The sequence below is a fragment of the Podarcis filfolensis genome (genome assembly GCF_964270895.1).
Source record: "Podarcis filfolensis genome assembly, chromosome: 4".
Taxonomy (NCBI): domain Eukaryota; kingdom Metazoa; phylum Chordata; class Lepidosauria; order Squamata; family Lacertidae; genus Podarcis; species Podarcis filfolensis.
Window position 1 is genome coordinate 81,550,731 of NC_139607.1, and position 18,766 is coordinate 81,569,496.

The 18,766-nt window shown below is 43.7% G+C and overlaps 1 protein-coding gene across 6 annotated transcripts in view; it reads right to left on the bottom strand.

Annotated features, from left to right (window-relative positions):
* The window catches only part of PARP4 (poly(ADP-ribose) polymerase family member 4), a 48,067-nt gene that overhangs the window by 7,239 nt on the left and 22,062 nt on the right, over positions 1 to 18,766 (bottom strand). For 2 of the 6 annotated variants that reach the window (XM_083608933.1, XM_083608932.1), the window contains exons 20-34: positions 18,433 to 18,514; positions 17,316 to 17,453; positions 16,145 to 16,343; positions 15,388 to 15,458; positions 14,296 to 14,483; positions 12,870 to 12,969; positions 11,530 to 11,700; positions 10,296 to 10,376; positions 9,169 to 9,249; positions 8,137 to 8,232; positions 5,873 to 6,004; positions 5,621 to 5,671; positions 4,412 to 4,522; positions 3,010 to 3,234; positions 185 to 922 (exon numbers count right to left, since the gene is read on the bottom strand). In XM_083608933.1, coding sequence (XP_083465059.1) covers positions 185 to 922; positions 3,010 to 3,234; positions 4,412 to 4,522; positions 5,621 to 5,671; positions 5,873 to 6,004; positions 8,137 to 8,232; positions 9,169 to 9,249; positions 10,296 to 10,376; positions 11,530 to 11,700; positions 12,870 to 12,969; positions 14,296 to 14,483; positions 15,388 to 15,458; positions 16,145 to 16,343; positions 17,316 to 17,453; positions 18,433 to 18,514 — 2,464 coding nt within the window. Of the gene's footprint in view, positions 1 to 184; positions 923 to 3,009; positions 3,235 to 4,411; positions 4,523 to 5,605; positions 5,672 to 5,872; positions 6,005 to 8,136; positions 8,233 to 9,168; positions 9,250 to 10,295; positions 10,377 to 11,529; positions 11,701 to 12,869; positions 12,970 to 14,295; positions 14,484 to 15,387; positions 15,459 to 16,144; positions 16,344 to 17,315; positions 17,454 to 18,432; positions 18,515 to 18,766 lie in introns of all 6 variants that reach the window. The other 4 variants (XM_083608931.1, XM_083608930.1, XR_014546982.1 and 1 more) reach the window with 3 other exon arrangements.

Genomic DNA, 18,766 nt, shown 5'->3' on the forward strand with positions numbered 1-18,766 from the left:
CAAAAATAGTAGTATAGGCTAGAGAAGCAATAAGAACAGATAAGCATATATACTGTGTGTGTGTGTGTGTGTGTGTGTATACACACACACACACACACACACAAAATCACCCAACCTTCACCAGAATGTCCCAGGGTGGATTACAATTAACATACAGTTTTAAAAATAGTTAAAGACATCTTACCCCCTGCAAGCTATAGTGCATCTTGTGTGAAGCCTCAGAGGTTTCATTTGAGCGCTGCATTTCTGGCACTCTGCGAAGAGCACTTCCTTGCTTAAGAGGAGCAAACACTCTTTTAGGTGGAAGCGCTGGATGTGGAAACGGATCCTTCTGTTGAAGCATATCAAATTTCCTCCAGCTAAAGCTTTGGGGGATTGCCTGTGAATCAAACGGACCAGTTGCGGGTGATCCAAAAGTAGAACCAAATGGACCAGTTGCAGGTGATCCAAAAGTAGAACCAAACGGACCAGTTGCAGGTGATCCCGAAGCAAGCATGTTGAGGCTGCCTCTAGGCAGAGGAGGTGGTGGAGCAGCAGCGGTGCTTATCGGAGCTTGGGGAATTGCCTGTGAACCCAAACTGGGACTGGAAGTAGAACCAAACAGACCAGCTGCAGATGACCCAAAAGCCAACGTGTTGGGGATGCCTCCAGTCAGAGGCGGCAGTGGTGAAGCAGTGCTTATCGGAGCTTGGGGGACTGCTTGTGAACCAAACTGAGCAGCTGCAGGTAATCCAAAAGCAGGTGAGCCAAAAGCAGAACCGTACAGACCAGTTGCAGGTGATCCAAACTTGTGGATGTTCCCATATAGAGGACTAGGAGGCGGTGGAGGAAGGGCGCTTATCGGAGCACTATTTTGGATTCCAAAACCGAAGCCTAAGGAGCTACCCTCAAGCTTGCTGCCAGCAATAGGAGGAGAAGGCACCTATGGGGTAAAAGTTGTTATTTTAGACTCAGATTTGGTTCACACACATTCTGCTTTTCCTACATTAACTACCACAGCCTTGAAAAATCTGCTTCTGAAACCCCTCACACAAAACTCTTGTAATGTTAAGGTATGCCTCCCACCAAGTTGTACAACTGATTTTAAAAAACCCCCGGAATGTCTGCCTTGGGAGAACTTCCTCAAAGGACCTTTGGATTGTTGCGAGATTGCCGTCTAATGGGATTGACTGGCAGCAGGGGTGTCTAACCAGTGGCTACGAGATATCAGTAGACTCCAACTCCCACCACCCAGCATGGTAAACAGTCAAAAATGATGGGACTTGTAGCACAGCAACATCTGGAGGGCCATGCACAAGCCACCCTTGCCTTGGAGTATTCCCCGATCATAACTTGGGATTTAACAGGAGAATGTTAGCATTTCCTAGTGGTTCAGCATCTTTACAAGAGTGAATTGTGAGAAGATAGTTTCTTAATCCTTCTTGAATGTTTGGGGTGGGAAAAGCAACCATTGCTTGGAAAAGGGGGCATACCCAACAGAGTGTGTGTGTGTGTGTGTGTGTGTGTGTGTGTGTGTTTATGCATAACAGAAAGTTTTGCAAGGGGAAGAAGCAGAGTTAGCTGTGACCTGAAGGCAATTGGTGGTATCTCTCTCTGGGGACTGGATGCGAAGGGGTAGATCAGCTGCATGGCAGGACAGCATATACCAGTTGCCTCCACTTGTGTGCTCCACTTCTATATTTGTAAACAATCCAAATATTACAAAAATGCTGTAGGTATCCAAATAGCACGGCTGCCCCTGGAATTTCTCACTGCTTGGGAAAGCGGTGTGCATTCCACATATGATCAGACTAGGAGGCTTTCAGAATTACCCACAAATCAGAGCTGGGATTGGGACGAGATACGTCAGCTAATGGCAATGCAGCTGCCGAACAGTGAGGGGAGAGAAATCGGGAGACTCTGTTTGTTGTTAAGTTTACTGGAGAAGAAATCTCATCTGCTAATTCAGACATGATGTCAGGTATGGAAGTATCACTCAACTATGAAGAAAAATCCATTCATTTAGACTCAAATATGGTTCACACACGTTATAAGGGATGCGGGTGGTGCTGTGGTCTAAACCACTGAGCCTCTTGTGCTTGCCGATCAGAAGGTTGGCGGTTTGAATCTGCACAACGGGGTGAGCTCCTGTTGCTCTGTCCCAGCTCCTGCCTACCTAGCAGTTCGAAAGCGCGCGAGTGAGCATAGATAAATAGGTACCGCTGCAGCGGGAAGGTAAATGCTGTTTCCATGTGCTCTGGCTTCCGTCATGGCACTCCATTCTGCCAGAAGCAGTTTAGTCATGCTGGCCACATGACCTGGAAAGCTGTCTGTGGACAAACGCTGACTCTCTCAGCCTGAAAGCGAGATTAGCGCCGCAACCCCATAGTCGCCTTTGACTAGACTTAACTGTCCAGTAGTCCTTTAGCTTTAACTAATGACACATGTTATGTTTTCCCTAAATTATCATTCAAAACCCTTGAAAATCTGTTTTTGAATCCCCTCAGTGTTTAGATGTGCCTCCCACTGAGTCATACACGTGGTCAAAAGGTTCCTCAGAATTTTTGTCTGAAGAGAACTTCCTTAGAGGAATTTTAGAAACACACACCAAATAATGTTAATATTTCTTGGAAGTTCAGCACAGCCAGTGGATGTGTCTTTTCTGAGAGCGCATTGTGAGGAAACAGTTTCTTGATCACCTTGGAATGTTTGAGATGGAGAAGCTATGAATGCCCAGAAACAACTCTCTCTCTGTGTGTGTGTGCATAAAGGAAAAAGGGAAGCAGTTTTTGGTATCTTTCTCTGGGGACTGGATGTGAAGGAGTGGATTGGCTGTGTGGCAGGCATACACATGCTGATTGCCTCTGTTTTGGCTCTACTATATGTGTAAACAAACCAAGTATTACAAAAGTATTCTAAATGCCCAGTGCTCTCTTCCTCCAAAAAAAGACACCTGTGTGAAGTAGTACTGACCCAGGGGAAGTGGTATGCTCTTAGCATATGCCCCGGCTAGGCAGCTTTGGGGATTACCTTCAAGTCAGAACTGAGAAGACAACTGCTCATGCCACCTGCCGGCGTGCCACCTGTAAATTCCTCCAGCAGTGACATACTCAAATTCTCTGCCTCAGTAAGTGGAACTGCTTTCTTAGGTTGCTTCTTAAGAAATGACATCCGCGGTGGAGGAGCAGCTGACATATTTCCGCTCTCATCTTGAAATGCTTTAGGCACGTGGTCAGCCATGGAAACCACAGACTTCTGCGGAGTAAAATTTATTCTTTTAGTCTCACAGCTGGGAAAACACACATTGTTTTTATATATCATTATTCACAATGCTTATAGACCCCCCCCCAATTCTACGTTATAATGTATTCATGCATATGTTCTTCAGTGTAAATTACTTGCCGTTTGGTGACAAGCAACTAATAGGTTTAACAACAAGAACAGTAATCTATGATCTGTCGGAAAGAAACCTCCTTAAGAGGATTTATTCTGGAAATATAAACTATAGGCATCAAGCATTAAAAATCATTTTTACTTAAAGGGAAAAAAACTATACTAGATCTGTAGTCAACCTAAACTGTAAATAATATAATCTGGGACTAAGCACTGAGTACTTTTATTGCTTTAATGCAAATGCCACAGGAAGTTACTGATTCGTTAATTGATCCCATTCAGCAAAGTTACTTCTAAGTAAACATGAATGGATCACGACAATGGAGGAAGGCATTGTCGGATAATTAAGCTCTATACCAGAGCTTCCCAAACGTGGATCTCCAGCTGTTTTGGGACTACCTAGCAAGACTCAGTAGTCAGGGATGATGGGAACTGTAGTCTAAAAACAGCTGGAGACCTGAGTTTGAGAAACTCTTCTCTATACTGTGCTGTGTAGAGCTACCATTTTAATTCAAGCTGACTTAGTGAAAACCTTACTTCTGGGCTAGCATGGATAAAATCTGTGTTTCCCCCCCCCAGAAATAACTACATCCTCACATGTATTTGTCTCCGCTGATACAGATAGGCTTCTTAGGAAACAGAGGCAGCTCCTATGTTCCAAATAGTTGTGTGTACAACTTATGATTAACTGAAGCTTGCGAGTGTTTTCATGACACAGGTTTAACTGAAAAGTTTCATCTTGGAAAAAATGCTTTCTAGAAGTGAATCAATGAGGCCTTTGAGTTATGTTAGATTAGTTCTTAATCTTGTCTAATGAATACCAAGATTGTATCAATTATTACACTTATTAAAAGGGATTTTAATACTGAGTTCAATGGGACTCAAAGGTCAGAATGTATAAGACTCCATCCTTAAACTTGTGCAATGAATTAAAAAAAATCTCAAAGTGTGCAACAGCTCTAATTAAAATGGCTGACCAATAAACTGCTTCATGTTTTTTCTTGTATTTTTTGCACCAATGTACCTCAAGTTCCCTTACCATTTTTCTCCTTTTCTTTTTCGTTTTCTCCACAAATTCTATTTCTTCCTTCTCAATAGCCACTTCTTCATAAACTCCAAGATCTTCTGCTAAATGAAAGTCAAGCATCGGCTATATATGGGTGGTGAGAGGTGGGGTGGTAGAATAGAAGAAAGCCTAATTAGTAATGATTATTGTACTAGTAATAATAAAACATGTCAGGAGTATAGTTGGGATCAAGATACACAGAGAAGGTTTTTTTTAAAAAAAACCTCCCCCCCCCCGTGCCATATCCCTGACAAAAAACATGCCCTCAAATGTCAGTACAGTGGTACCTTGGTTCTCAAGCATAATCTGTTCTGGGAGTCCATTCGACTCCCGAAACCGTTCAAAAACCACGGCATGGCTTCTGATTGGCTGCAGGAGTTTCCTGCAGTCAAGCGGAAGCCACGTCAGACATTTGGCTTCCGAAAAATGTTTGCAATACGGAACACTTACTTCCGGGTTTGCGGGAGCCTATTTGTTCGGAAGCCAAGCCGTTTGACAACCAAGGTACCACTGTAAAAGTTTTCCTCCCTGAGCAAACAGCAATTTCTTGGGAGTGGGGCACAATTCCTCTCACAGTGTGTCCCCTTCCCCACCTTTGAAAAGAGTTGTGGCGGATGAAGAGCTCTTAGAATTTGAAATGCAGAACAGTGTCTTCAACCCAGCCAATGTAGTGCAACCTATATATTTTGGATCATAACTTTCATCATCCCTGACCACTGGCCATGCTGACTGGGGCGGATGGGAGTTGAGAGTTCAAAACATCTGGAGGGCACCACATTGGCTACCACTGTTTTAATTTCACTAAATTACATTGCAATGTCTCAGTGTTCAAGACATTTGCAAAGGAAGATGAACAAAGGCAGAATAGGCAAATTAAATGGAATACTTCAGTTCGCTAAGTTAGTAAGAGGGAACTGACCCATCAGATGCACCTTCCCCACTGAAGTATAGCTCTTGTTTTCGTCTAATGAAATGTCAAGGTTGTATCGAAGTATAATTACACTTATTAATATGGATTTTAATACTGAGTTCAATGCAATTCACAGGTCAGGACATGTAAGAGTCCAACCTTAACCTCATACAATTAAGCAAAGGCAACAACCTTAATTAAAATGGCTGGCCAACATACAGTGCGGTTTCAAGTATTTTATCTTTTTGTCAACATACTTCACGGTCTATTACCTCCTCCTCAAGGCCTATTCCCTCCTCCTCAACGATGGAGACTCTTGATGACTGGAACAAACACACACACACACACACACACACACACACATATATAGAGGTGGTGGGGAATGAGATAAAATAGGGAAGAAAGCAAAATTAGTAATAATGAAAAGTGCATTTTACCATGCCAAGGACCACAGACCACTTCATGAGATGCATAAAGTGGAATGCATGAAGGGAGAAGAGGACCAGAAAGTGTTGGATACATACAAAACTTAGGGACTCGCAAGGAGCCGTCTGTCCTTTTGACTGATATTCCATGTAGGGTAAGATGTCTACATCCATCTTGGCTACAAGTTCCAAAACATCCAGAGTATCAGCAGTCTGGTCTTCATTTGTATCCTGAATATGGGGGGCGGGGGGTAGATTAAAAAGCACCACAAAAATAAGTATTAAAAAGCAAGGTTATAAATTACGTAAAATAATGTGCATGCTTCAAGATACAAAAATGAACACTGGAATTAATCTGAACTGGGATGGGGAAGTCCTAAGAAAAACATAGAAGCTTTAAGCCAGAGGTGGGGAACCTGTATACCTGAAGGAGAGTCTCCACTCCCATCATTCAGCCTGGACATTGAGGTCCAGCTCTGAGGGCCTTCTGGCAGTTCCCTCACTGTGAGAAGTGAAGTTACAGGGAACCAGGCAGAGGGCCTTCTTGGTAGCGGTGCCTGCCCTGTGGAATGCCCTCCCAACCAGATGTCAAGGAAATAAACAACTATCTGACTTTTAGAAGACATCTGAAGGCAGCCCTGTTTAGGGAAGTTTTAAATGTTTGATTCTATTTTAAATATTCTGTTGGTAGCTGTCCAGAGTGGCTGGGGAAACCCAGCCTGATGGGCGGGGTATAAATATGTTGTTGTAGTTATTGTTGTTGTTGATGGTGAACTACCATACCTAACCATTGGCTATGCTGGATGAGCCTGGTGGAAGTTGGAGTCTAACAGCATCTAGAGGGCCACAGGTTAGCCACCCCTGCTTTAAGCAGATTCAGCATGTTCTCCATTATGTGCCGCTCTGCTTGGCCATAGGAAGTCCCCTCATGCAGTGTTTCCCCCGGTTTGCATTGGTCCATGCGTAACCCAGAGTGGAGCTCCTTTCAGGTGAAGGATGCCTCCTCACCCCACAGATGATGCGACATGCAAGTTTGGTGTTTCACACTCAGGCATAAATGATGTGAGCAGTCCTTCTGTGCAATGGGATGGAGCAGTCAGTTTATTATGTTACATCATCATCATCATTTATTTATACCCTGCCCATCTGGCTGGGTTTCCCCAGCCACTCTGGGCGGTTCCCAACAGAATACTACAAACATGATAAAGCATCAAATATTAAAAACTCCCCTAAACAGGGCTGCCCACCACACCTTTGACGCACCATATGTTGCTGAACTATGGTCCCCATCAGCCACAGCAAGCATGGCCAATGGGAAGGGATGATGGGAGTTGTAGTTTAACAATATCTGGAGGGCCAAAGGTTTCCCACACCTGTGTTACCTCACCTGGCCTGCCCCAATTTTGCAATGTGTCCAAGCCATGAGATTAACAGTTATGCTACTTTGAACAATTGTTCAATGGCGAAATAATCATCTCAGTCAACAAGTAAAACTGGGTAACCAAGTACACTCCCCTGCTTGTTCTCCAGAATGGAGACCAGTTGAAAATGCAATGCATTTTACAGCTGTTCTGAGGAAAACAATGCCAACGGAGAGCGGGAGAGAGAGAAGGGTAAGCAGAGAAGCAGAAGGAAGAATAGAACAAAGATAAAGCTGTTTTGAAAAAAAGGGAAGAAAATAAGTGAAGGTGAAAAACAAGTGAAATAGCATCTTTAGATTCCAGGGAGAAAAATAGTATTTAGACTAGACACGAAGGTTTTCAAGAGATGAGATGAAAGAAAAGCACTGATTCTGGGGAAGGCTTGAAGGGGATCTGGGTGGAGTCTCCTGAGCAGGAGTATAAAAGGATTCATGGATTACATGACCCAAGTGGTAAAAGGATACAACCCATCTTTGGGTGCTTCTTCTTCTCAGCATCTTCTATACTTCTGGTGCTCGGTAATAATAAATTCAGTCATTAATATTAGGTCAATAAGAGAACTTGCCGATCAGAAGGTCGGCGGTTCGAATCCCTGCGACGGGGTGAGCTCCTGTTGCTCAGTCCTAGCAGTTCGAAAGCATGCCAGTGCAACTAGATAAATAGGTACTGCTCCAGTGGGAAGGTAAACGGCATTTCCGTGCGCTGCTCTGGTTCGCCAGAAGCGGCTTAGTCATGCTGGCCACATGACCCAGAAGCTGTACGCCGGCTCCCTCAGCCAATAAGGCGAGATGAGTGCTGCAACCCCAGAGTCGTCGGCGACTGGACCTAACAGTCAGGGGTCCCTTTACCTTTACCTTTAAGAGAACTGATGAAGTATGAACGGTGGGCCCAAGGATTAAGTGACAGCTCATGCGTACAAAGTACCTCAGTGAACACACATACCCTTTTCTCAATTGCCACAAAACTTGTAAACTGGGTCACAATGGAGTTCTTCAGACTGAGCTCAATGATTTGGGACTTCAACAGCTGCTTCTTCATCTAAATAGGTAAGACACAGGCAGATTGTTATTTCCAAACAACACAGAGAGCTCTAATCAAAGCAGGTGAAGTATAGGGCTGAAAACAGTGAAGAGATGCTTCTCTAAATGGTGAACCAAATAAGCATTGGCAAACCACTCCCACAATAATAAGGTCAGTATGGCTATATTGTGGCTGCTGAAAAGAAAAGCTGGCTACAAAAGCTGTGAGGTTTTATATTTGAGGGCACCTGTCTTGCTCCACATACAATGACCCCTAGTCCCCTCCCTGCCAGAAAGGGATTCCTTCCCTCCCCAAAGTGTAACTGAAAACAAAGCTGCATACTAATGCATTTATTCTTGCCCAGGGGCCAAAACAGGAACAGGGATTTCAGGTCCTGGGCAGAGCAATCCTATAACCACATGACACCGGGACCCCACATATCGTTGGAACTTCAGATATGCCCATCTGAATCCATAGTACTGTACTGCTTTGACACATCATGGCTATGGATGTAAAAAGGCAGCAATTTCCATTCCAGCCAGTATCCACCACAATCAGTGCTGTTTCTGTTCCACTGCAGTTCCGTTTCCGTCAAATACTACGCTATTTGTCTTGCTATCCATTATTTAACGCAAGTTATGTAGGTTACAGAAAGCACGCAACTATTTTTATCAACTTGCACAATAATCTTTCCAAAGTAAATCTTATATTCTTTAGAACTGATATTTTTGTAATGTGCAGGTTTGTGTAGGTTTCATCAATTACAGTGCAATTCTATACACGCCTCTTCAGAAATAAGCCACGCTGCGTTCAATGGGATACGTATAATGTATATGATTGCGGCCCTAACCTCCTACAATTCATCAAAAGTCACATCTAAATGAGCAGCAGCTGTAACTAAAATGGCTGGCCAATAAATTGTTCCATGTTTTTCATTTTTTTTTGGCAATGTACCTCATGTTCTGTTTCATCTTCATCAAGAATCCCTTGTTCATAATCTCGAATGAAGGCTCTTGCTGCAAGTTTGTGCAGCATCTATACAGATTGGGCAGTGGGGAAGAAGGCGGGGCGGGGGGAGAGAACCAAGAATTAGTAGCAGTAATAAAATACGTATATACAAAAAACCAAGTTTTTAAAATAATTTTTACAATTTAAGCAACATTTAGGCTCCAATCCCATATGCACTTACCAGATACTTAGACCCACTGACCTAAAAGGAAGTTATGAGTAGACATTTATAGGATTACTACGCCCAGTCAGGATCAATACCATGATACATTGGGAAGGGTTTTATTTTTTTAAGGAAAAAACCCTTTTCCTCCTGTGCCAAAATTGCCCACAGGGGTCAGTTGCAGTTTCCCTCCCAGAGCAAACGGCAGCTTTTGCGGGAGGGGCACAATTTATCCAACATTTCAGAGGGGAGACCTGATTAGATGACTTTGATTGGACAAACACACCTGTTTCTGCCACCTGCAATAATAATATTTATCTATCTATCTATCTATCTATCTATCTATCTATCTATCTATCTAGATAGGGACGTGGGTGGCGCTGTGGGTTAAACCACAGAGCCTAGGACTTGCTGATCAGAAGGTTGGCGGTTTGAATCCCCGCGATGGGGTGAGCTCCCGTTGCTCGGTCCCTGCTCCTGCCAACCTAGCAGTTCGAAAGCACGTCAAAGTGCAAGTAGATAAATAGGTACTGCTCTGGCAGGAAGGTAAACGGCGTTTCTGTGAGCTGCTCTGGTTCGCCAGAAGCGGCTTAGTCTTGCTGGCCACATGACCCGGTAGCTGTACACCGGCTCCCTCGGCCAATAAAGCGAGATGAGCGCCGCAACCCCAGAGTCAGTCACGACTGGACCTAATGGTCAGGGGTCCCTTTACCTTTTTATCTATCTAGATGGCAGGATAGGGGTGTGTGAGAAGGAAGGAGGGTTGCACAACAGCAGCAGCCACGCATGGGAGTGAGGAGGGATAAACACTGAGAGGGGGAAAGTGGTGGTTTAAAACAACAGCTTCTAAATCCCCTATTCTGACTTATTTTAGACCCTGATGTAGCTTATGAGAGAAGCATGAGCTCACCGTGCCTGTTGTCTTCTGCAGCTCAGTTGTGGACACCACAGTCTGCAGCTCTTTGTCGTCTATTAGTGCATTTAAAGTGGCCTGAAAGAAAGAAGAACAAGCAGAAATATTCCTTTTATTTTAATTAAATATGCTGAATATTCATATGCTACGGTGTTACTTTTTCATGCAAGTACGGTGACATAAATACAGCGTGCAGCATGATTGTTTAGGATCTCATAAAATGAATTACTCTTGTAGGTCTTAAGGACCACCCTTATACCCCTCCCCAATCACTGAGGCCCATGGCTCCAAAAGCCGGGCACTCAGTGTTGCAGGTCCAAGACTATGGAATTCCCTCCTAGCCGAGATTAGACAGGCACCCTCAGGCACTAACACTTTCCTGTTCCTACAGGTGCTTTAAACTAATGTTTGGGTTTCTGCTTGGTTTTAGGATGGCCATTCATAGTTTTATTCTTCATACGGTTTGTTTTTAGGCACACCACTTAGAAATACTAATGATTCAGCGGCATATAGTGCGTGTTGGCATCCGTCTGCCTTGGGAGACAATGGAGGAGAGTGCCTTTGGAGGTGGAGCCAAACTGTTGGAAGGTTACAGAGCCTGCTGTGGCTGTAGAGACCGATAGGGGAGAGACATGTTTTGTTGCATCTGGGGAAGATGAAGGAGATGCCTTAAATAACTAAATAATACATGCTGCATGTAATATATAAATGGTGGTTGCTAAAATGGGCATATTTGTCCAGCTGTGAATTTAAGACTTAATGGTCTTATGGGGGGAAAGGGGAGTGTCCTTTTTAGATGATAACATATCACTTGCATTAGCATGTGATGGATGGCCTTTGAGGTCTCTTCCAATTTTACAATTCCACTCTAAAATATGGCTGGGCCGCTCAGCTGTGTTTGAGGTGCCTCCTGTTCATGCCAAGTGGACAACTGCCCCAAAGTTGTGCCTTACAGCACAGCTGCATTTGTCATGCTTACTACTGCTATAGTATTGTTTTGCCTGCTCCACAATTCTTAGCAAAGTCATTTTCACTTCAGCAGAAAGGGACTGTTCTGGATCTACCCTTCAGCTTGTTTGTCATTCTTGCGTTTCTCCACTCTCACTTAAACTTACCATGTGTGCCATTACATGGAAAAAAATTCCAAAGCACTTGCATGGAGCTAAAAGCATTTGCCAGTTGCTTGTACTACACAAGGTGGTGAGATTAGGTTGGCGACAAGCTTATTTACCTGAGTACAGTGAGAGATGAATCCATAGATCAGAAGTCGGTCGTGATTGAAGAGAGACTGTATCTGAGCAGGTGCGTACATTAGCTCAGGTGCATCAAAATCAAACTGCTGCCATTTGATGGAAATGGCATTGCACCCCAAAGAAGACATTCTTGATGTCTGACTCTTCATCTGGATGCAGAGAAGGAAACAGAAAATTATTATTTGTTGCTTTCGTACAGGGTAAAAAAAAAGGACACAAGAATTATACAGCTACAGTTTTTTTGTACGGCACTTCATCAGGCAGACAGGGGGCAGGCATATATTCACCTGAAATGCATGGCCTTTTGGCTTCCCTGTGCCCGAACCCACCCCCAACCTCCCCAAAATAAAAACTCCTATTCATGAAGCTGCCACCTGTGCATGTCCACTCATCTGCATATGTGCAATGGCTGCCTCAAACGTTCACACCATTCTTAAGCACAAAATGAACACGGCTTTCGTTTTCCAGCCAGATTGAAGCTGGGTTGAGAAAGAATGCATTAAACAGCAGAATTTGTCAATAAACAACAGGCTTGTGGATTGTTTCTAATGTCATGTGAATGGGGATCCAAAAATTAGCAGTGGGAGTGCACTGGATGCGGAATAAGTAGCAATGTGAAGATACTCTGTCACTGGAATACAGATGCACCCCATCCTGTTTCTCTGTGGGGTAGCAATCTTAGCAAACTTTCCACGTATAAGCTGTCTTCTCAAAATAAAAAATAAATGGGCAGGGTACTTCTAGACTGGTTCACAGACAGCAATGCACGTTGAAGCATTTGATATACCATAAACACAGGGACATTGGCCTCTTATCTGAGCATGAAGTGCCTCAACAAGATTTCATATATTTTCCACATAAGCCACAGGTTCCCTCATCTCAACATCGCAGTAAAACAAAAAAATGAAAGCCTCCCCCAAATATTCCCACAGAGCATAGGTGCCAGGTCCCAGAGGCCCTGTGTGCCATGGCTCCCACAACATTATAAGTGAGCGGGCCGGGAACATGCAAAGTTTGGCGCAGCCGCATGCACACAGACCCCAGCATGCGAGCTACATCATCACGCCCCCCGGCGTGTACCCACTACATCATTGCACCCAGATAGGGATGTGTGATGACATAGCACACGTGTGGCAGGGGCGTGATGATGTAGTGCACACACTACAGTGCCCCCCCGGTAAGGACACATGGCCCTGGGCACCCGCAGTAGTGGGGGGCAAGACAGCGCCACTGCCACACAGGAAGCTTACGAAAGCAATCTCACAAAAGGAGCTGGCCCCTCTGTGACTACAGAAAAAAGATATTAAAATATACTTGCCTTTCTCTCCCAGTTGTATTTGGATTTTGCATCAAAATATTCAAAGGCTCCAGCTCCATACTGGGCTAAAGATCTCAGCATGTGACGATTTGCTGCGGGGCTAATGCAATTTGTAAAGGTTTAAGTAAATGGCCAGTTTGAATGAGATGTGGAATTTAAAAGGGTGGGGAAACTGCAGGAAAATATCAGCCTGAACAGACAACACTGAATATTTTGCTTAGTATATCCTGGACATTCGAAGCAACTAACTCCCTGCTTGCACTGGGTTGCGTTCTGGGTCATTGCGTTCTGTGTGCATTGGTGGAGCAAGTGTAAACCTGCCCTGTACTGCCCCCTTCCAGGGCCAGAAACAGTGTGCATATTAGCCGTTGCACATGCCTTGGTCCCACTCAAAATGGTTGTTCCCTCTACTTCAATTGAACCACATACCTTAAATAAGAAACCTTTGTCCTGCTTCTACTTGTAGCAGAAAGCTGGGCAAAGCTAGCCAAGAGATTTGGGAGGGCAGATAGCTCAGTAGCTGAGGACATACTTTGTGTGTATAAGGAGCAAGTATGAAGATCACAGGTTCAGTCAAGCTAAGCTACCGTTGCTGCTCCTGGCTCATAGTGCTTTGTCACTGCTAACCGTGCTCCATGCTCCCACTCCCTGCCTTGCTCTGAGAAACGGAGGGGTCCTTCCTTAGAAAGAGGCAAGTCTGGGAGGAGTGGCTCAGGAGGGAGCCTGCACCTCCATCACTCTTCCGGAGTAGTTGGATATCTTTTAAAATTATTAATGGAAATCCCTTTAAACCCAAGTTGTATTTAAAATACTCTAAGGCCTAAGATGCGAATTCACCACCCCCCCAGCCCCTGCCAATAGCCTCATTTTGCCTAATGAGTAGGTCATGAGTAGGTTATTTTGCCTAATGAGTAGGTCTGTCTCCACTCAAAAGGATCTCAAGGAAAACGGATGGTCGGAATGAACAATACTGAGCTAGATAAACCAAGACTTTGACTTAGGATATGAAAGCTTCATATTTTAGCTTCTAAGGGTGGGGTGGGGGTTTCCAAATAGTGCACTTGCACGCCCTCAGGTACAACCTGGTTTCTCCCCACAAGTTTACACTGCCAAGTGCTGCGGTGACAAACCATATTATCAATTTGCTTACATTATTGTCCCTTTATCTTAACATTGATACAAAATGCAATTACGATCCCAGATAATTATCCTTTACAGAAGAGAGCTCAAGGACACACATTTTTTAAAATATGTGCAAACATTCTAATAAAAAAAAAATCAGATACCTGACTACTGGGCTGAGGGCTACTGATGCCCCAAGTCTGCCAACCAAAGCAAACGACTCACTCTACCATCCTGGCATATTAGATACACTTTGTAATTTTCCCAGAGCACAAAACAAAGTGTTCAGTCAATTTGGACCTACCCTACTCCGCATGTGAATATTCTAGTGTGGTGTGTATTTTTCTTCAAAATCTGCAAGGTCGTGCCTTCGTTCTGAATATGTCCATCAGATATAAGAAGAATGTTGCGCCTGCTTTTAGAAGGGTACAGCAAACTCAGGTAATGCAAAACCTTCCATATATCGGAATTCCCCATTGAAGCTGTGGCAGACTAAGAAGGAGGAAGGTAACAAGAAAGGGTAATTTTAAAAAAAGGTATTTATTTTCTAGTTGCAAAATTGTACACATATAAATCATAAAACATAACATGACATGACTAACGAAAAAATGGGGCACTAGGGGAGGATAAAATACTAAACGTTTTATTTTACAGTACATAATAAGAAGGCGGTTACAGTAAACCAGCAAAATGAGTTCACCAGTAAGTCAACTTGGAAAATACAAAGTGATATGCGTAGGTGCGGATAAGGGTGGTCAATTGCTCCACTCAAGTTTTACCCATCACATAGATATTGTGTGTGGCTGCAGTATTAGTTCAGGGTCGCATTTCACTTGTGGGAAACCACGCTATAATTTGGGTGAAAATAAATTTTCTCAGTGTTGAAAGACATGAGCACACTGTTATTCACTGAAGATACAATCAGATGAAGCTGCTTTGCACCATCATGCCACCCGTCTACTGAGACTTGTAGCAGCAGAGAAATAAGGGAACTTCATAACCCGGCTGAAGCCAAGCCTAGCTGGAATGGGTCAGTATTGGGGTGAGAAACTGCCTGGGAACCCTGTGGATTTTTAAAACCTTCATGTGTGTATTTTTTTTAATGTTCTTTTATTCAACATAATCCATAAAAGGGTGATACTGAAATGTGGGGAATGAAGGAATATGAAACTAACGGATAAGAGCCAACAACGGAGATCTTGTTACATGAGGGGAAACACTTTATTATTATATTTGGCAGACCACAAAAGACTTAAGTGCACAGATGGAATGAATGAATGAATGAATGAATGAATGAATAAATAAATCATACCCACCCCATCTGGGTGGGTTTCCCCAGCCACTCTGGGCAGCTCCCAACAGAATATTAAAAATATGCTAAAACATATGCACTTACTATAATAAAGTTTTTCAGAGCTGCAAGATCCGCCATGTGGGGTTTAGGATTGAAAGGAAATTCTTCAAAACCTGTACAGGAAAACCAGAACAACACAGAATTTTATTAATAATGGAAGTTCTGTATTTTTGCAGTGGAACCCTATGCAAATCTATGCCAAAGTACGTCTCACTGCGTTAAACGAAGCTTACTCCCAGGTTCAGCGGTGTATAGCAAAGAAATAGCATGCTGGCAGAGAAATCCAACATCAACGTCCCTTTTTGTCAGGCTGTGGGGGTGTGCACTGTGCAGAGGTGTCCTTCCACTAAGCTCTGCTGGCTGAGTTGGCTTCCTGCCAGGCACTGACCTTCTGCCAGCCGAAAATGCAAGGAGGCTGCGCTATTTCTGCTGCCGGGCCAGTGGAAAGCCCTGATATGAGAAATTATCAGGAAAGGAAGAAAAGAGGGGTGAGCTGCCCCAGGATTCCTGTCATTGGGTCTGATCTGGACCTGATCATTGTGCCAACCCTGAGCAGAGGGTGGGATTGCACCCTTAAGGTGCTAAATAAAACAATAAGCCACTTAGGGATGCCTCCCGATGAAAGAAAGAATATGCATTTTAGACAACAGCATCAATCCAAATTGCAAATGTCTGCATAAAGCCAACAGATCAGCCCTGAGCCTTAGGGTGCTCAAAAATCACACACTGCATGGAGAGTGAAATATACAAAGAGAGAGAAAGAGAGAAGCATGTCATAGTTCAAGAGCTCTTTTCTTACTTGTGCCGAATCTGATAACGCTTATATTTCTCGTAGTAAAAGTACACAACTCTAGAGCGTAGAGGGCAATCTGCTTGGCTTGCTGGAATGTCGAACCTCCCATGGAATTGGAGCAATCGAGGCAGATCACGATTTCCCCGCTGGTGCTTAGAGGGTCAAGTGTCGATTCGAACTCCGGTTGAAACACAAGCATGCAGGCCTAAAAGGACGAAGATGGGCAACAGTGACGAAGCCTTAGTTCACCAGGGGTGTCAGGCAAATGTCCACAATGCCAAAACAAGAGAGAAAGGCACAGCCAGAAGTTGGAAAGGTCAGCAAACCTGTGTATTTGCTGGGATCCAGAAACTGGCAAAGGACCTGCCAGTCTTCTTTGCTTGCCACGAACACCATCATATTTTTTTAAAAAAGTAAACTGGCCAGATGCATACAAGATGCTTCAGGAAGGATTATTTAGTGGACCCAAGAGAGAGTACTGCACTGCTGCAGGGTAAACACACCTGGAGGAGGAAGGCATAACTGGCAGTTGCGCCGAGCGGAGGGCTTGAACCAATGGTGGCTGCAACGCCAGGTGGGACCCTAAACAAGGATGGCAGCAGGGTCAGCCCCCATGGGCTGGGCCGTAGCATGTGGGCCCCAACAGGGCTGTAGGTTTGAGCCCCATGCTGGGAAAAAGATTCCTGCATTGTAAGGGGGGTTGGACTAGATGACCCTCGTGGTCCCTTCCATCTCTACAATTTTATGATCTGCTTGGCTGTGCAGGGCCTGATCTTTGTTTATAACATGCAGGGTTAGAAGCAGGCATGGAGAGGAAATCTAACTCTCCCCCCCCAAAAAAACTATTGCGGTCTTGAGAAAAAGCCCTTTTCTAAAGCTGAGAGAAAATTCCCAACTGGGCCCTGTTAATTATCAGCTTCCCTCTTTTGCCAATGCTGCTTGCTTTTAAAAGAAATCTGCACATTAAATGAAAACTTAACATCATGTCTAGTTTGTTCTATAAGAACAGATGCTGATCTCTTTCATGCTGCTCTAATGGGTTTTTTTTAGTTATTATTTTCACAGCTGCTGCATTTTTATTGTTTTCTTTCAATGTACTATAAGTGAACTGCCCCTGGAAGATTCATTCAAAGATGCAATAGAAAATATCTTAAAGAAAGAATAAAATGAGAATTACCTCAGTCTCATTGCCCGGGTGCTTTTCTACCCACATTCTGGGCAAATGAACATCACTGATAAGGATTTCCATTGCAAAGCCACTGGTGTCCAAGAAACTGTTGTCAACAGTCCGAACCACAGCTTTACAGTCAGTTTTCTGAAAGTGGGAAGGGAGGGGAGAGAGAAAGGGGGGGCTATGTTGTTGCAAAAAGGCCTGAATAATTTGCATCCTAATCTTTTGAGAGGTCCCCTCCCAATTTAGCTCCCCCACAAAAAAATATGATGTACAGTGGTACCTTGGTTTACAACCATAATCTCTTCCAAATGTCCATTTGTAAACCAAAACAGGTTGTAACCCAACGTGCACTGTGGCGACCACATCCCCGGACGTTTAACAGTCTATTGATCCCTGTGCCACCACTGTGATCGCTTCCCGGCTGCCACCAACCAGTTACTCTCTGGTAAAACACTGAGTCCATTCAATTGTTAAAAGTGAACCAAAAAAACAAGTTTATTTTACAAACATTAACAAGTTTATGGTTTCTCAGATAACATTCCTGTCAGTATCTTAACTTTAGTTTCTTTACTGGCCTATACCTTCCTAATACCTTCTGATTGATTATCTCAACTGTTTGACTGACTCCTCTTAACAAATTTTCTCACTCTCTCACACCAGAATAGCCCAACCCACAGACTTATCTTCCCTCTCTAGTCTAACTCCAGACTGTCTTCTCAACCACTCTAACTCTAACTCCTCTCTGTGCTTAAACTTTATACACAGTTAACTCTGCCCCTTGGGTTCCCATTGGTTAGTCATTTTACAATTAGTTAACCCTTTCCCTATGAACCCAGTATGATGTCACACACATAGGAGGGCAAACGCCACATGCACTTTCGCCAATGGGGCCTCCAAATTTTTTTTGTTCGTAATCCAGAAAAATGGGTTGTATAATTATATCTGCCTCTCTCTATCTCTCTATCCACATTTCCACGTTGCAAGCTTGACTTCTGCACAAATATAGATTGTTCCTTTTAAAACAGGAGGTGCAATTCAGCTCACTTATTTTCCCTACCCCCACCCCCAATTACGAACTGCCCTGTCCTGAAAAACAGATGTACCAGAGAGATTTGCTTACCTTTATTTCAAGCTGATGTGTCCAGCTGCTAATGTGTTTAATTTCAAAGGGCATTTCAACTGACATTTCCAAAGAGAACCCACTGAGATAGAGAAACCATATGTTATATAATAGGTCAGGATTGGTGTGTGATACACACACACACACAAACACACAAATATCCCATAAGGAACAACATAGCATGTTTTCTTTCATATTCACTAGATTTCACTGTAACCAAAGTGCTAATTAATCAAACTTCCACCTAGCAGAAAAACAGCTTTGTAGATGATACATAAATATGCTATTTCACTATGACTTGGATCCTAAGGTATATTAATGGAAAGTAAAGGAC